General features: G+C 41.7%; 2 protein-coding genes across 2 annotated transcripts in view; one reads left to right on the forward strand and one right to left on the reverse strand.

The window, feature by feature from the left end:
• Positions 1-2651: 2651 nt before the first annotated feature.
• ATG12 (autophagy related 12) lies at positions 2652-9858 on the reverse strand. Its single transcript, XM_090038416.1, has 4 exons — positions 9597-9858; positions 8920-9056; positions 5655-5717; positions 2652-5304 (listed from the first exon to the last, which is right to left on the reverse strand). The coding sequence occupies exons 1-4, from the start codon at positions 9850-9852 to the stop codon at positions 5245-5247; spliced, it is 516 nt and encodes a 171-aa protein (XP_089894542.1). The 5' UTR covers positions 9853-9858; the 3' UTR covers positions 2652-5244.
• A 181-nt stretch (positions 9859-10039) lies between these two features.
• The window catches only part of AP3S1 (adaptor related protein complex 3 subunit sigma 1), a 45210-nt gene continuing 38617 nt past the window's right edge, over positions 10040-16632 (forward strand). The window contains exons 1-2 of the mRNA XM_090038414.1: positions 10040-10176; positions 13092-13183. Coding sequence (XP_089894540.1) covers positions 10108-10176; positions 13092-13183 — 161 coding nt within the window. The 5' untranslated portion in view covers positions 10040-10107. The remainder of the gene's footprint in view (positions 10177-13091; positions 13184-16632) is intronic.

Here is a 16632-nt window from a genome sequence, read left to right on the forward strand (position 1 = left end):
CGTCAGGTATTAAGTTAAATTCCTTACGGAAATCTATGTCTACTAGACAGTCATTGTCAAAAGTAATGACTGATGGAGTAACTACATTATGAGCCAAAGGTCTAATCTCAAAACAACTAATAAAGTTTATTTGATGTGACGCACTGTTCATAGAACTGTATTGATTAGCAGTAATTATGCTACCAGTTTTTACTTTATTACTGATTATATCCATATCAACCTTCCTACAATTTTGCTGCCAACTGATGTGAAGCAAACTGACCTATAGTAAATGTTTAACCTTTCTTTCCAATACTGGCACAACAGTTACCCACCAGCTCTGTAAAGATTTCCAAGATTTCTTAAAAATGTTAACGAGTGACAGCTCCTCAACTGATTCTTTTATTTCATGGTGCAGGTTATCTTTAACTCAAAACCTTAAAAGAGTTAAGGTTGTATTACTTTCCAAAATGATTTATCCAAGTTTTCAGAAATGTTTAGCAAGCTTACAGAAGTAATTTCCACATACAGCCAAGAAAAAATGTTATTCATATACATCAAGACAGCATGGTAATGTCATTATAACCATAAACTGCACTTACCTGGTTTCTTAGCATATACTCGCTGAGCTTGGATTCCAAGAGGCTGTATTGTCAGATGCAATTGCTAATTAGTGCAGCTTTACAATGGAATATATTTTAAAAGTATGCATCATCCCTGTTATTTGTGTTTCTTTTGCACTCACCCTATAACCTGAATGGATTTTACATTTTTATAATATTTTACTAATTTTCTTAAACAAGTCCCAATCTTACCACTGTTCCTTACAACTGGTCACAACTAGCTCAAGAATGTCAATGCACAACCTCCATTTCCTCTATTGTAATAACTAATACAATGTCCTATAAATTATATCCCACATACATAGTAGGATATTATTTCTGTCTAATCCATATTACAGTTCACATTTTGCTTATCAAAATGACCCCACTTCCCTGCATTTCTTCACTGCTTCATTCACTTTAAGCTCACCTACAAGTTGGGATGGGACATAATATTATAGCTTTGACTAAATCAAATGTGAAAATATTGGCTCTACCTAGTGTCACAGAAGGTTCTGCAGGACTATAGGTACTAACACTAGTAGGAGAGGAATGTCCAGATGAGAAGAGAACAATCCATTATTTTGACATACTCCAAGACAGTATATCCAAGGGGGTAGGGAGAGAGAGAGAGAAGGGAAGAGGTCCAAGTGACCAAGCAATTTTGCATCATATCTTGCAAAACTCCAAATCAGAATGGGGGCCAGGAAGTGGGGGAGAGAGGGGGGCACAGGTGGCTGGAAAGGAGTAACCCCCCCCCCCCATAATATCCATCCATCTGCCCCCAGACTTGCCCACGCTATCTGCCTGTTTATCTATCCCTCCCAAATTCACCCTCCGTCTGTCTGTCTGTCCATCTATCTCGTGCTCATTTCTACAGCTGTCCCTAGTGAAACTATGTTGGAAAGCAAGGGGCGATCCTGATGCTGACCCACACTGGGTGGGCTGGGGTCCTGGGCAGGGGAACCTTGGGTTCTTCCCCTTCCTGAGTCGTCTTGGGGATTGATCCCTACACCCAGGGGAGTAAAGGACCGTGACCTCTGGCCACCTGCTTGGGGGTGGTGGGGGGATGTAGTTATGCCTGCATTGCTGTGCACTTCTCCAGATTCCAAGAGAAGTGGTGCTGGCTCCTACCCTGGGGGGTTTTAAGAGGAGGTTGGATGAACATCTTGCTGGGGTCGTTTGACCCCAGTATTATTTCCTGCCATGGCAGGGGGTCAGACTAGATGATCTGCTCAGGTCCCTTCCGACCCTAGAAACTATGAAAACATAGGAAAAGGACATTTAGTGAAGAACACAATTAGGTTACCGCCCCATCCAAAAGAAGCAATGCAATTTTAGGTAGGTGTAAATGACTATTACTTCCAAATATGAGAGGGAAAGATTGTTTGGGGTATCTTTTATTGGGCCAATTAGACAATTTTCAAATGCAGCTCATTCTTCTTACAGCTACATCAGCTCCAAAACATTTAAGTTTTTTCTAAATTTGACTTTTCCTAGTAAGTTTTTGGGATGAAGGTTCCAAATAAAATCCCTAATCACAGCTTTAAGTATATCCAATACTAATACACAACTAGCCTTGTGCTGGGAATATGCTTGCAGTAAGGGAAGCAGTGTGCAACAGCTCACGTAAAGTGACAGATAAACCAAATTATGCAAGTATTCTTTTAATAAAAGATCCTGGTACAGCATATGTGAAGCATGGCATGAAAAAGGGATTGAAAAAATTATATTCCCTCTCAAAACCAGAAGCAACGAACAAAAAAAATTAATTAATGGGTTGGGAACTTAAAATGATTAAGATCTCTCCCTCTAGATCCTTGTAGTTATTGAGTTGAAAGCATGAAGTATGTAGTTTTGCTGAAAAAGTAAATGAAGGGGGAGGAAAAGAGCAATCCTCTTCAAAAACAACAAGAGGAAAAAAGTAAGGATAAACTGGAATGAAGTTAGCGTCAGTCACAAGACACTTAGCCTGGAGGAAAAAAGTACCTTTTATATATCCATTTGAATAAAGAGGCAGGCTAATATATATATGCTCATATGTTGGGTGTAAGGAGTTTTATTAGACTATAAAATAGTCTCTGAGGAGACTAAAAGAACCACAATTTCCTGCTTCCCTTACAATGAAACAAAAAACAAAGCAAAAAAGCCACAGAAAGGAATTGTATGTAGCAAGTTGTTCATTCACGTCTTTATTTCCTTGGGCAAACTTGCCACACAAGGACCCAACACAAACCCTCAAATCACTGAACAAACAATACATAAGCAATAAAGGGTTAACCAATACCCTGCAGTATTTTCCCAGACCTAAGAGAGCTCCCTGAATCAATGCTGCCACTTCTATCTTCACTATCAGAGGTTCCCAACCACCAGGCCGCAGTGGGTTGGCTGCTGGGTTGCGGTATGAAATCCCTGCTCAGACCCCCGTCTGTCTGCCCAAGCAAGCAACTTCTGGGGTCACAGCCAAGGTTCCAGGATTAAAGCCAGATAGTTGGGGAGCCCCAAAAGGGAGGTAGCCAGCTCTGTGTACCCCATCCTACTCCCACCAAGCCACAGCAAAAAAAAAAACAAATAAAAAAAGGTTGGGAAGCACTGCACACCACCTTCACTCTCTCCTAGCTCCCTTCTTTGGGAGCCTTTAATTTCCTTTGGGTCAGCCAATGACCCACATCAGCTGGCCCAGTTCTCTTAGGCAGGCCTGCAAACAAATTCTTACAGCCTGCAGCTGGGTTACAGCCTGGGATATGCAGCCTGCTACAGGAATAAATGACAGTGACTGAAAGTGAATGCTATTATCTAATAAGTTTCTTCCCTCACAAAATTACTCCTGTTTTTCTACTCCCTGTATCACTAAATGTTCAGATGCACCCAATAAGTGAGTTTAGTAAGACCATGTAAAAATTAAACACCACAATCTAATACCCTTTAATAAGGGACAATTTTCTCTTGCCAAACATATTACCATGTAGAAGTCATAACCTTGGGAGCAGCATAATCATAATGGAAAGAAACTTGGACAAATACAGCGACTTTAAATTAAAGCCAAATAGGTGGATATTTTTGTCCTTGAACTCCCCCTAGTGGCTATAAAAAGTCACAATGGCCTTGAATTAGCCCAAAAGGCCAAGGTTGGCTTTGAAAGTCTAATAGGTATTTATTTTTCTAGTTTTGCACCTCAAACTGGCATTTAAAATTTGTTTTTATAATTGTATGTATAGGAAACATCCCTTCCTAAATACTCAAATTATGACTTGCCATTTTTCTACAATGTTGGAAATAAAATCTACTTGTGATTACTGTAAGAAATCTAGTTCACAGTTTTTACAACCCTTCAGCACACATCTTCAAAATACTGTACTCCCACTAATTTACACAAAACATGAGTTAGTTGCAACATTGATCTTTCTGGCACAAAAAATATGATACGAGTTTATTAAAATATTCCAGTAGAATCAATAATGTACAATGCAGTCAGAAGATGTAGCTATAGTATTGGACAGTACATATTAGCATGCAGCCCATTTCCAATCCATATATTAACGGACTAGCAGGCAAAGTGTTTTTTTAAATCATTTCTTCATGTTAACAGTAAAGGAAGAGACTGAATGGATGAACTTGCTGCCTAGACAGAAAACAGCTGTTTTTCCAGTCTCCTTTCCCATATAGTGTAGAGGTCAATGTAGAGATTGGATGGAAACCAGGTAACCATTTTCTGTTAACTGTTATTCCATTGCTACTTTATGACTTGTTACAGAACACTTCTGTACCTATTTCTTTGGTTGGAATGGCAGCTATTCATCATTTATGTCCTTGGAAACTGAAAGACCAATGGATTTCTCTCTAGCCTGTTGATAATGATTGAAAATTGCCATGGAAATTTCTTAGAGCATGCTCTGAAGAGCAGGGACTTAGGAAAATACTAAAACAGTAAAGGAAAAAAGGGAAGCATGTGTTCACATACTGTTAAAGGATTAAAGACAGTCTGTATAACTTGGGTTTCTTGAATTCGTTCTGTCAAGTACTTAACCTGATCAAGATGACTGAAGGTACAAAGGGTACTAGTATAAACAGCATGGCTACACACCTTGCCTCATGCACAATTTATATATAACACTTGAGACAAGCTCTAGAAAATGCTTGCTTGAAGTGAGGGGCAAATGAGACATCACACACTCAAAATAAAGACTTCAAATAAATAAAGAATAAAATGCATGTAATAAAGGAGATGAACATTCTATGTTAGGATGAAAATGAGTCCCAGTGTACACAGAAATATACTTTCTCCAAAGGGAAACTGAATATTTAGTTCAGCATTTACAGTGATACAGTCCACAAGTAATGAAACAACGTCCTTTCAAATACGGTAAACAAGGAGCTCATCAGTGGGAAAAGTACTTCTACTCTAGCAATGACACGTGAAGAACCATTTGTATGCCATGGCTGACACAAGAAAGAAAAGTATATGACTGAGCAGGCTTGCTGGTGTTTCTTGCATGCAAGCCATTTCCATGAGTTTGCAGACAAATGCAGAGAATGAAGTAAATTCATAGGCAGTAATGTACAATCCTTTTCTTCAGTATGTCCATGGGCAGCAAGGCTTCTGAAGATGAGAGCCCTTTTCTTTTCTGAATGTCACCCCTAAACAACAGCAGCTGCTCACCAATCATCCCCATGCCTGAGACTTGCAGTAATGGAGTACAAGTTTGCCATCACTTCCAAAACACTGCAGGAAAGAAGGAGAGAGAGTGAAAACAGAAAACATGCGACAGGGGGTTAGTTTATCAAAACAGCACTTTATTCATAAATATACCATTATTATCAGACCAGTGTGTCACGAACCACTGTCACATAATAAATCCTTAATCTAAGAAACAACGTGTTACACACAAGATGTCAACACTATATCAGAATTTTTACAAATGCATTTGTGTGATAACGTGCTTGTGATGAACACATTCAAGAGGCCACCAACATGGACAGGCAGATGGTGGATTTAAAAAGGCAAATTAGTTTACCACCCAGTTTCTGCTAAACGGAAATTAAGAAAGGGACAACACTTAAAACTATAGTTACCTCATAGAGAGTCCCAACTTCCTGGTCTGGAGGAGGAGCAAAGGATTGATTCACATATATAAACTGCAAGGGAAGAAAACAGAACATAAAAATCTACCTGGCAAATTATCCTCCTGTCTAAATTCTATCCCATAGCTTTGACATGGATGGGATAAACATTTTACTCTGCTTCCCATGCAGCCCCGGTTCTGCATCCTGAAAGACTGCATCACAGCCCCTTTCCTTTTGGCAGGGAGGGACTGCATGGTACCCCACAGTTTTGTTCCCTGATCAGTCACTCTGCAACACAGAGTACAGCCATCAGTTCTGGGCCTTGCTCTTTTGCTTTCATCACCTGGCACTCCCACTTTGCTGCAGAACCTCCTGTACAGAGCAGTGTTCATGGAAGCATTTTTGTCTCTTTATTTTTCAAACACTATTCCTTGCGCTCCATAAAGTCCATTAGTAAACAGTGCCATTCATTAGTAAGAATAGAAAACTTCAAAATATGTGATATCAGAGTGTTCTTCCCTGGGATGCAAAACATCTAGATCACATTTTAGAGCAATTCTAGGAGTTTTACAATGGGAATCTGCTTCTAAGTCAATCTGAAGCTGGAAACCACATGAGAAGAATATGGGGCTATTATAAGATATTGAAGTGGTTTTGACAGTGAAGAGAAGGATGATCTGAATAGACTATTCCATGGAAGAAAAGTTCAGCTATTCTATTTTTTGAAATATAGTGTGTTGAAAAATTACAGGTTTTACTAAAAAATCCCACCAGGATTTTTTTTTTTTTTACATCTCATGCTTTTTCTTTTTTCCCCCCAAGTGAACAGAAGTCTTGAAGAGACTATTGGCAAAAGTGTGTACATACGTGTATGAGTGCGTGCATGAAGAAGTAGTAATATGTTATTGTTCGTGGAAGTATTTTTCCTCCATGCAATGCAAATAGGTTTTATATCCTGCTTTATTGTACATGCAGCTCAATCCCTGAAACAAACCCAAGTTCCTTGTAATTCATTTAACATAGAAAGAATTTCTAGTTAGAGAGAGTTATCCCAGAAAATATAGCAACTCAGTTGTTAGAAAACTCAGCCAGGATGTAGGGGAACTTAGGTTCTCAATTTGCCAGAGAAATGACTTGAACCCACATCTCTCACAGATCATACAACAGCACTAACCACTGGGTTACTGGCATTCTGAGGTAGCTCATGTCATTCCCTAAAAAGAAAGGTTCATATGATCTCTATTTCATGCCATAAAACAAACAAACAAAAACATTTGGCATCTTAAAAATAGGTGGGACAGAAGAACCACTTCTGACCTGGTTCTAATGCACAGATGTGCTCATATGACTTGAAAGAAACAAGGAAAGTGGGTTTCTTCTCATTATAACCAGAGAACAGCAATCAAGAAGGAAAGGAATAATTCTACATTTACAATTAGAAAATTCCAACCAGGCAAGGATACAACAAACAGGCTTAACTTGAGGTAACTGCATCTACTCACAGTTCATAAAGTTAAATATGTGCATAGGTCTTTACAAGAGCAGAGTCCCAAAGATTATAACCTCGAACACTCCACCGTATGCAATAAAACAAGGATAACATACAGGGATATTCACTACAAGCATTCATTATAACAGCAACGCAACAAATTCCCTTGCTGTCATCAGTATTTGGATTTGTAAGATTTCACGCACGACACCTTATCGCCAGTGAAACAAATGTTAGAAAAATCTCCCTATGTAAGCACTATTCACTCAGAGCCTTACTTTTCATTTTCCTTCTACAGACTGTGCACTTCCTAAGACCTTCACAAGAACAGATGACTAAGGGAAGATGAAAAGGCTATTATCATTGGATTACTACAATGATTTTTCTAGAAACATGTTTGCTTCCATTGCCTGTGAACTTTAAACTCATCATAGAAAGGCATCTTTGATTCTGAACTCCTCTTGCAAAGGTGTGATCAAATAAATGACTAATTACATGAGTAAGGGTTTCCAAGAGCAGATATACATATGAGAGAACCAAAGAAGGAAAGATTGGAGGATTGCACCACTAAAAGAAAGGAGTCAAGTATTTAACTGCATTGACTATATATCTATATTTTTGGATGTTTCAATTTTACTTGTGCTTGTTTTTAACTGTTTTTTTTAGCTCTCGCTTTTTCTTTTTTCCCCTAGCTACAATATCTATGCAAAAATTTTGCCACATTAAACAAAAAGTACCCCTGTTCATTGGCAGGTCTCACAGGATTATCCACTATATAGGATAATGCTCATTTAACTTCACCCTTTGCATCACTTTCTCTCTGTGTTTTTACATTTTGAATGTGATAAACATTCTGAGTCAATACAGAGCAATAACTGCACCAGTGCTTAGGCACTCGATCCTGTGTGACTTAATGCTTCCAGGAACTTCTCAAGTGTCTCATTTTTGAGGCTTCAGCCCACATTTAGCCCTATACAGACTGTGATGTGTGTATACAAGTTATCCTGTAGCCCTACAATCCTACCAGACTAACTGAAATGGAGAGGCACAGGGAGACACTGGGGATATGGTGGCAGCAGCCTGGAGTTGCATTCCTTTGGGGAATTACAGTCTGAGTTCTCAGTATGTTATGCCTGATTAGATTCTTAAAAGAACACTTGAATACTGTTTCTGTATTCAGTTTGCTTCTAAATTTCATGGCCTCGGTTCTAATAGCCTTGGAGCAGGCCAAGCTTTGAACTGGTCAGCAAGTGCAAACTTTGGTGGTTCGTTCACTCCTCTAGCAAGGCCAGCTGGGTCACATACACCACCAGCCCCACAGCTTGAGCAGCCAGGGGTGTGATGCTGAAGGTTTCCAAGCCAGCCTGACTAGCTACAGGGGAACTCCTAAAAGGGGCAGCCCTTTCTTATGGTTTAAGTGTAATGGTGCTGAATTTCTGGCCTGTGCAATCATGTCATCCAGCCTGAGGGAGTCTCCCCACCTGTCTCAAAATCTAGCAGTGAGGGAGCAACAGAGCTTTACTTTGCTCCCAGAGCCACAGGAACTAATGCTGCTGCTACTTCTCTGCCACCAGATTTCCAAACCCAGGAGGATCCCTGGGGCATGGAAACAGCTTATGCAACTGTGCTGGGTTTTGGTCCGCAGCTGGATCAGGCCATGGCCTGACCCTGCGAGAGGGATCTGCCTGTGGCCCAGCCTCAGGCAGCTCCTCCAGCCCCTGGGCTAAAGAGGATGAGCACCACCACTCCAGAGCCCTACAGGGGGAGGCACTGGGTGGTCCCTACCAGTTGCTCTGAGGCCATCAGCTTGAGGAACTTCTTGATGAAGTCAATGAGGCCCTGGATGGTGCGGGTCCGCTCCACTGTCCACTTCTTGGTCTTCATGATGGGGGTGTCACCCACAGCCTTCAGCAGGACGTCAACTGGGAGCAGACAGGGAGGTTACCGGGGTGGGCTCCTGCTGCCACCAGGCAGCCCCTGACAGAAACTGGTACGCTCCACCTTCTCAAGATTGGTGTAGCAGCTCTTTTCTTTACCCCGCAATTGGCCCATACACCAGCCTATCAGAGCTTTTAGCTCTCATGCCCTCCCGCTTCCCCAATACCCAATGGTAGGCTCTGCCCTCTCACCTAGGTCTGTTCTTTGCCACCCCTATTGGCCCACAGCCTATGAAGCCCTTAACTCTTGTGCCCACCTGGCCCTCTCCCCATACCCAATGATATGCTCTGCCCCCTCAAGATTGGTGGAGGTAGGTCCGTTTTCGGTTCCCCCCTCTGCCATTGACCCACAGAGTGGTTAGCTCTCGAACCCACCCCCTCCCCTACACCGAATGGTACGCTCCGCTCGCTCATGACTGGCACTGCTACGTCCACTCTTTGCCTCTGATTGGCCTACACGCCTGGACATCAGAGCGGTCAGCTCTCGCCCCACCCCCAAGGTCGTATAGCTGCCGCTTGCATTACTTTTCTTTTTGGCGTCGCCCGCCGGTTCCTCGGTGCCAGGGGAGCCTGCCGCGGGGGCGGGCGGCTCGACACCTCCCTCCGAAGACCCCGCTTCCGGGACATCCTCCCCGCCCTCGCCTTGGCCGCCATCCTGAGGAGAGAGAGGAGGAGGAGGCGATGGCAGCTCCTGCTCCTGCTCCTGCTCCTCCACTTCCTCCATGCTGCTCCCTGGACAAGAAGGGCGGAAGTGACGCCCACTGTATACCGGGCGCGCCATGTTAATTCCTGGCAAAGGGTAGCGGGAGGGCGGGTCCCGGTCTCGACGGACACGTTGCTATGGGGTTGCGCGCTTGCCGGATTTTGGCCCTCGCGCGACGTGGTCGCTCGCTCACGTGACTCGGCTCCAGTCGCTGGCCGGAGTAGGGAGCGGCTCCGAGCCGCGTAGGGGCAGGGCTGATCGCAGCCGCCCGACTCTACCCTACCCCACCCCACCCCACCCCCGCCCGGCCCCGCCGCCTGCCGCCGCCTCGCCATGATCAAGGCCATCCTCATCTTCAACAACCACGGCAAACCGCGCCTCTCCAAGTTCTACCAGCGCTATGTACGGGGCGCGGCGCGGGGGAGCGGGCTGGGCCTCGGGTGTCCCGGCCGCGCTCTGGGGTCTCCCCTCGAGCCCCGGGTCGGTGGGAGCGCGGGCCTGGAGCGGTGTTTCTCATCCTCTTTTGCACCGGGACCCACTTCTCAATAACAGTGGGCTGTCCCGGCCCCAGTGTGTGGGTAAGGGGGCCCCAAGCAGCTGTCGTGTCTCCCCCCCTCCCCACCCCCGGGCAAGCTGGAGCTCTGCTAGCCAGCAAGGGGAAAGGCAGCTTCCCACGTTTTTCTCCTTGAAAGGAGAATCCAGTTTAAAGTTTATTCGTGACTGTCATATATTCTTGCAACCCCCTTTTGGGTCATTGAGAAACGTGGCTGTAATGCACCCCCTTGCCTGAGGCAGGATCAGGCCTATCTGTTGCCAGAATCTGGAATGGGCATCCAAGGGAGGTGATGCTGTCCTATACCTTGGGGGTCTTTAAGAGGGGGCACCTGGCTGGGGTCATCAAACCCTAGCGCTCTCTCCTGCCCAGGGCAGGGGTTGGACTTGATCTACTGAGGTCCCTTCCAACCCTTGTATCTATGAAACCCTTCCGTACAAACAATCATCTAAGCTTATCCTCCACCCTGGCACCCCACAGACCTAATGCCTTAACATGCCACAGGTCAAGCGGTGCAACCAGTGCAGTCAGCGTCCTACTTCTACGAAATGTTGGCAATATATGCTCTCCAAACAGGTTTCTTCCCTTTTCTTTCTATCCCAGGGTTTCTTGTGTCTTTCTCTATGTGCTGTTGTTGTCAGTATATGCAGGAGCTGTAGCAGCCCTGGAAGAAGTAAAGATGTTGTTTCGTAGATAACTGGACTTACCTTTTTCTGAGTTGTGTATGTTTAGTTGACCAGACAACTGAGGAGTAGTAGAGTAGCTAGCAGTTGGCATACACTGTAGCTAGCCCATCCTGTTGAGTAGAGTTATTCTGCCAGGGAGAAGCGAGGTTGTGGGAATGTGTAAAAACTCCCCAGTTCCCCTAAACTTGTAGCAAATGTAGAGCATAAAACTTTATTTTGAGTCCTAGCGTAGTGATAATAGTTGCAAGTTACTGTTGCGTTGAATAATGTGTATGTGGTCACATGTTTGCTCATAGTTTATTTCTACACATCTACAACTTGCTCACCAAGCCATATGCATTATGATAAATCAGTCTTTTTTTTTTTTTTCCCCAAATACTTTGGAGACACCTTGCTAGCTTAGGAACAGAATGCGGACTCCTAGCACTTGGGATCTGCTGTGATGCTGGGCACCAACATATAGGGTACTAATGTTGAAATAGGGAGAGATGTATACGGTTTGCACTAGTGCAGCTTTATTTGTGAAATTGAGGTAACTTGCACTGGTGCAAATCCAGTTTTTGTGTCTACACTGGGGCTTTTCACTGTTTCAGCAGCACCAATATGAAATTAGCAGAGAAATGCCTAGTGCAGATAACAAATTCTCTTTGTGTGGAAAGGGAAAGTTTTACTAACTTGCAAAAAATGAAAATGTTATCCAGTTCTGAAAATAGTCCTTTACAGGCCTTGCAAACCAGACATTCTGTACTGTGCTACTTTACAAGAACTCCCCTTCTCTGAAGACCCGTGAAGTATACAATTATAATATCATTGTTCTTTTTTTTTTAATAAGATTGCACTATCTATGTGCTCTTGTCAGTTATCTGTTTGCAGAGTTGTATGTAAGTAAACCCCAAACTCTGATTCTGGAGACAAATTTGTGCTCTTTCCCAGCAGGAACTGTGTAATTCGGGAGGTGGTTTTTTTTAAAGTAAGGAGGTTTACATGTCATAGCTTCAGCCTGTAGGCACACAGTTGCAATTTGCACATGTGAAATGCTCCTGAACAAATTTTCAACAGTTTGTTTTATTTTTATTTGAAGAAGTATACATCCCTGGGTGACTGCTAGAAATTGATTTGAAATAATATGTTGTCTTAAATGGAGTTGGTATAAGCCAAGTTAATGTGCATTTCTAATACTAGTTCAAGAGCAGATAGACCTGAGTCTGTAAATTTTTTTTTAACTAAAATAATTTTAAGACACAGATTTGATTAATCTTTTGCAAGCGTCTTTGTGGCGGTCTTCTCTTGTGGCCAGGGAATCAAAAGACATTAAAATAAACATTGCAGAAGTTCAGGAAAACTTGTTTGAATCTTGTATTTGCTCAGGTACACTAATCTGTTTGAGTAATGCACTGATTTTAGTAATAGAGTGAGTCTCAGAACTGTGTATGTGTTCAGAGGATCCCAATAGATACTGATGCTCGCATACAGGGAAGGGGAGAAGGAATGATTAACTTGAATTGGGATGAAGTATTTAGTGAGCAGGAGGTCATGGTATTCAGGACCAAGAAGTGAGTTATCTGCCCAGTAAGAGTAGCAGAGAGAGGGTTTCTAGTTTGAGAGGAGACAAGGCTTTGGATATTACGGCATTTCTGGCTTGACAAGTAAGTGCATGTTAGTTGTTTCATTTTTCAAGCCTTGGGGCTAAAGCACTTGCTGTCAGTAATTGGAAACTGGTTTCCAATGCATGTCTATAGAAGTTCAGTCTATAATTTAGTTATTGCAGGGTCTTTGCACTTACAACAATCTTTAGAATAAGCTATTTTATCAATTTAAATTTCCAAAAATGTGTGAAACACTGGGGTAATATTAATGTGTTTTTTATGTTTGTTTTATTTAATTAAAAAAAATCCTCATGTAACTTAAAGGCAGACCATGGTGGCACTAAAATAGGTAAACATCAGTGTATAACTTCTCAGCTGACTGATCATAAGACATCACAACCAATTGACTGAAATGGAGTACAAAACTGTATGAGTTTGAACTTCAAGATGCTCTTAATTCACTTTAATAGTAAAATACATTTTCTTTTACAGAGCGAAGATATACAACAACAAATTATCAGAGAAACTTTCCATTTAGTATCCAAACGTGATGAAAATGTTTGTAATTTCTTAGAAGGAGGCTTGTAAGTATACATTTTAGAGTAAAAGTCTAATACTGTTTCAGTAGTAAGGACAGAGCTCTGGCAACCTTTTCTGATGACAAGCAGGAGTGACTCACCCCAGGTTGGAGGTGGGAGGTGCTAGGATGAGTGGTAGGGGGAGAGTGCTTGCAGCTAAAGCCCCACATTGCTGAATACCTCTGAAGCCCCACGTCTGCAGGCTGGATCAAATGGTTCCATAGGCTGACCCCTGGCTAAAGCATATCATTATAACCTTCAAGAGTATGATCTTGTATAGTAGGAATTTAAGTGTCTGTTTGGATATTTCTGGTGCACTCCTGTTGATAGCCTCTTGACAACATCTTTCCCTTTTTAAAGTGCTACAATTGAGATATATCTTTCACAGAGTATCTTTTCTAAGGTCTGCTTTAGAGAGAGAACTGCCTGAGGGATCATGATGGTATCAGTTCTACTGGATAGAAAGAGAAAAAAATAGATCCAGGTGGCACCTAACTACCTTCATCTAACACAGATAACACTTTTAGGGCAATCTGAGAGACCTTTTCATCCCCTCTGTGCCCCTGCAAGATCTAGCATTTCTACTAGGTTCCTGCATTGGGCTAAATGAGTGGTTCTCAACATTTTTAGATGCAAGACATCCCCTGGAAAATGTCCACTCCTTAGTTTTCATTTGTTTTTTCATTATGAAAAAAGACTAGAGCAATTCAGTTGCAAAGATCTCAGAAAGACGTCAGTGGGTCAGAATGTCTTTGGAGCCATGGATTCCTATTTGAAACCTCATACAAAAAACTAGAACTCGTGGTTCCAAAATAATACATTTTATTAGACCAACTGGAAAATGGCAAGAAAATTGTCCTTTTTTGCAAGCTTTCGGGATTAAAGTCCCTTCGTCAGGCTCTGGGAAAAGTATAGATGGTATAAGATGGTAAAAGGTCCCCATAGGTAGGAAATAAACTTCATTTTTGCACAGGGGGAGCTGAAGATGGAAGTCTGTCCCTCTGGGTCCATGAGAGTGTCTTTGTGAGCTGTGTTGAGTAGCTCTTGGATGTGTTGATCAGGTAGAATTCCTTCCCTGGAGGTGTCAGATGGCAGGCAGGGAGACAAAAAAACCAAACAAACCTGTGGGTTTATCTTGTATAAACATCTACTTGTGATTCACACTTACCAGTGCTAATATTGTGTGACATTCCCTGGCACTTACGAACCCTGGTTGAGAACTGCAGTCCTAAAGTTTGTATGCTGAGTTGGGTTGGTGGAGAGTCTCTCGCAGTAGGTTTCCCCAGGGTTTTTACCAGAGTCCAACTTTAGTGTCATGTTGGGCAAGTTTAAAAGAGCAAAAACAGTTGCTTTTTAAAATGAGTGGACTGACTTGGTTGTGAGCAGGACTTTGCTTCTAGTTTAGTGAGAATAAATTGCATTTAACAGTATTTGCTGTTTGGAGTTAATGCTTGACCCCCTCCCCCCCATCTCACCTTTTGTGTCCTGCCTAGGTGCAAAGCTTTTAGATATGCCCTTGGGCTGGTGCTTAAATAAAGCTTTTGTTTTATTTGTCATAAACAGTGGTTCTGAACCTTTTTGGACTTGAGGTATTCCTCCATGACTTTTGTGAATTGAATGGCACCCAGTTTCAAAAACATATTTATATATTACAGTGCTTACCTGCTTACACAGGGGCTTAGCAGTAAGGGTTGGGAGATCATCCAGGCAGGGACAAGCTTGAGCCTGGCTTATTTGCTTGGTTTATCTGCTTATTTCCTCTCAACTTGTTTATCTCCTCAAACCTCTTGGCACCCTTCAGAGGATCTGGCGGCACCTGAGGGTACTGTTACACTTGCTCTAAAACTATAACATGTTTTCCACCTGGTATCCCAGTCATCCCAGTATACAAAAGATATTTTATGAGTGTCGACATACTCACTGATTGAGTATTCTCATTTCAAAGGTGACCTTTACAAGATTTTATTTTACTCTAGACTTAGCCAAATGTTAAATTTAGCTTTTCCATCATAACTCCACCCTGTGTATTTTGAGTTCTTCCTGAACTGGATAACAGACTTCCAAAAATAAGACGTCTTTAATTAGTTAATTAGGCATTAAAACACTTCTGTGGAAAGAGGTCACAGTTTTTTAATAACTAATGTGATTTTGATCTTGGTCTAGACTAACATATGGCACTTAACATACATTAATAGCTCTGATTTATCTATGGTGAGACTCAAGATTTGATCAAAAGCCGTTTACGATAGGTGCAAAGTTATGGTTTGAAGTTGTGGTAGTTGGTACAATATCAACCATGACTGTCCCATTTTTATGCACACAAACATGCACTCAAGGCAGTGGGTCTAATGTTTTGACTAAAAGTTTTATTCTTCTTAACTATTCTGCTTTCACTCTCTTGACTCTTGGAAATGCCATTACAGTTGTTATCCAGGCACCATACAGTAGTCTTCTGAGATAAAAAGGAGATACATTAATAAGGTATAAAACAATTGAGACAAAAATCTTTTAGGTGTTCTTTATACATCATAGATGAGGAGGGGAAAAAGGTGGGAACAGGAAATCACAAGCCAAACTTTTTTCCTTTCTGCAGGTTCCCTTTCCATAAAAATCTTGGGGGCAGAGACTGTCTTCTTATATGTATGTGGAACATCTTGCATGTTCGGCCATTGTTGTAATATAAATAACCAAAAGCCTTAGTAAAGAGTGTTTTATTAACCTCACCAGCTCTGCAGCATCTTGGCTAATGGGTGAAATTAAGGACACAGTATGAGCCTTCACTTAAAAAGCATTTCTTTGCTTTTAAGACTTTACCTGCAAGTAATGTAATGCAAAAAGTTCTGCATGCAATTTTTGGGAGCAGGTCCATGATACTTTTCTGTTCATTAATATAAAATAAAAAAATTAAAGAAAGTTTTGTTTTGGTTGGTTTGGTTTTAAATAGACTTGTAGCCACCCCTCAAACCAGCAGTTTTTCTTTAGGTCCAGAATAGGCAGAATGATAATGTTTTTCAGTGTGGGGATTGATCAGCTTAATCCCTATAAAGCTATGTACCACAAAGTAATTTTCATTTTATATTTAAGCCACGTTTCTATAAAGGTTAGATTTTTACAGAGTAATGGAGGAAAGCTCCACACCTTGTGAAAAAGCTATTTCCTGGGAACAAGTTATAGAGGATGGGCAAAGACTATCACTGGTTCTTTTTAATATAGCTCATTTCCTTGAATTCATTAATTTATTGGTAAATGAGCAATATAAGGAATTATGTTTTGTCTGCAGTGCACTTTAGCTTCATATGACATCCAATATAATGTAATACAGCTATGTAATGTGTTCCAGTTTCTCAGAGTGTGAATTTGGTTTAAGTAAGTATCAATGTAATCCAAATGTTCCAACCTCAAATTTATGCCAGTGTCCTTAAAGTTTTAAATTGATTTCATTGGCTTCTGTGAAG

Source organism: Crocodylus siamensis, chromosome 3 (genome assembly GCF_052110815.1).
Source record: "Crocodylus siamensis isolate JL-2025a chromosome 3, ASM5211081v1, whole genome shotgun sequence".
In the NCBI taxonomy this organism is placed as follows: Eukaryota; Metazoa; Chordata; order Crocodylia; family Crocodylidae; genus Crocodylus; species Crocodylus siamensis.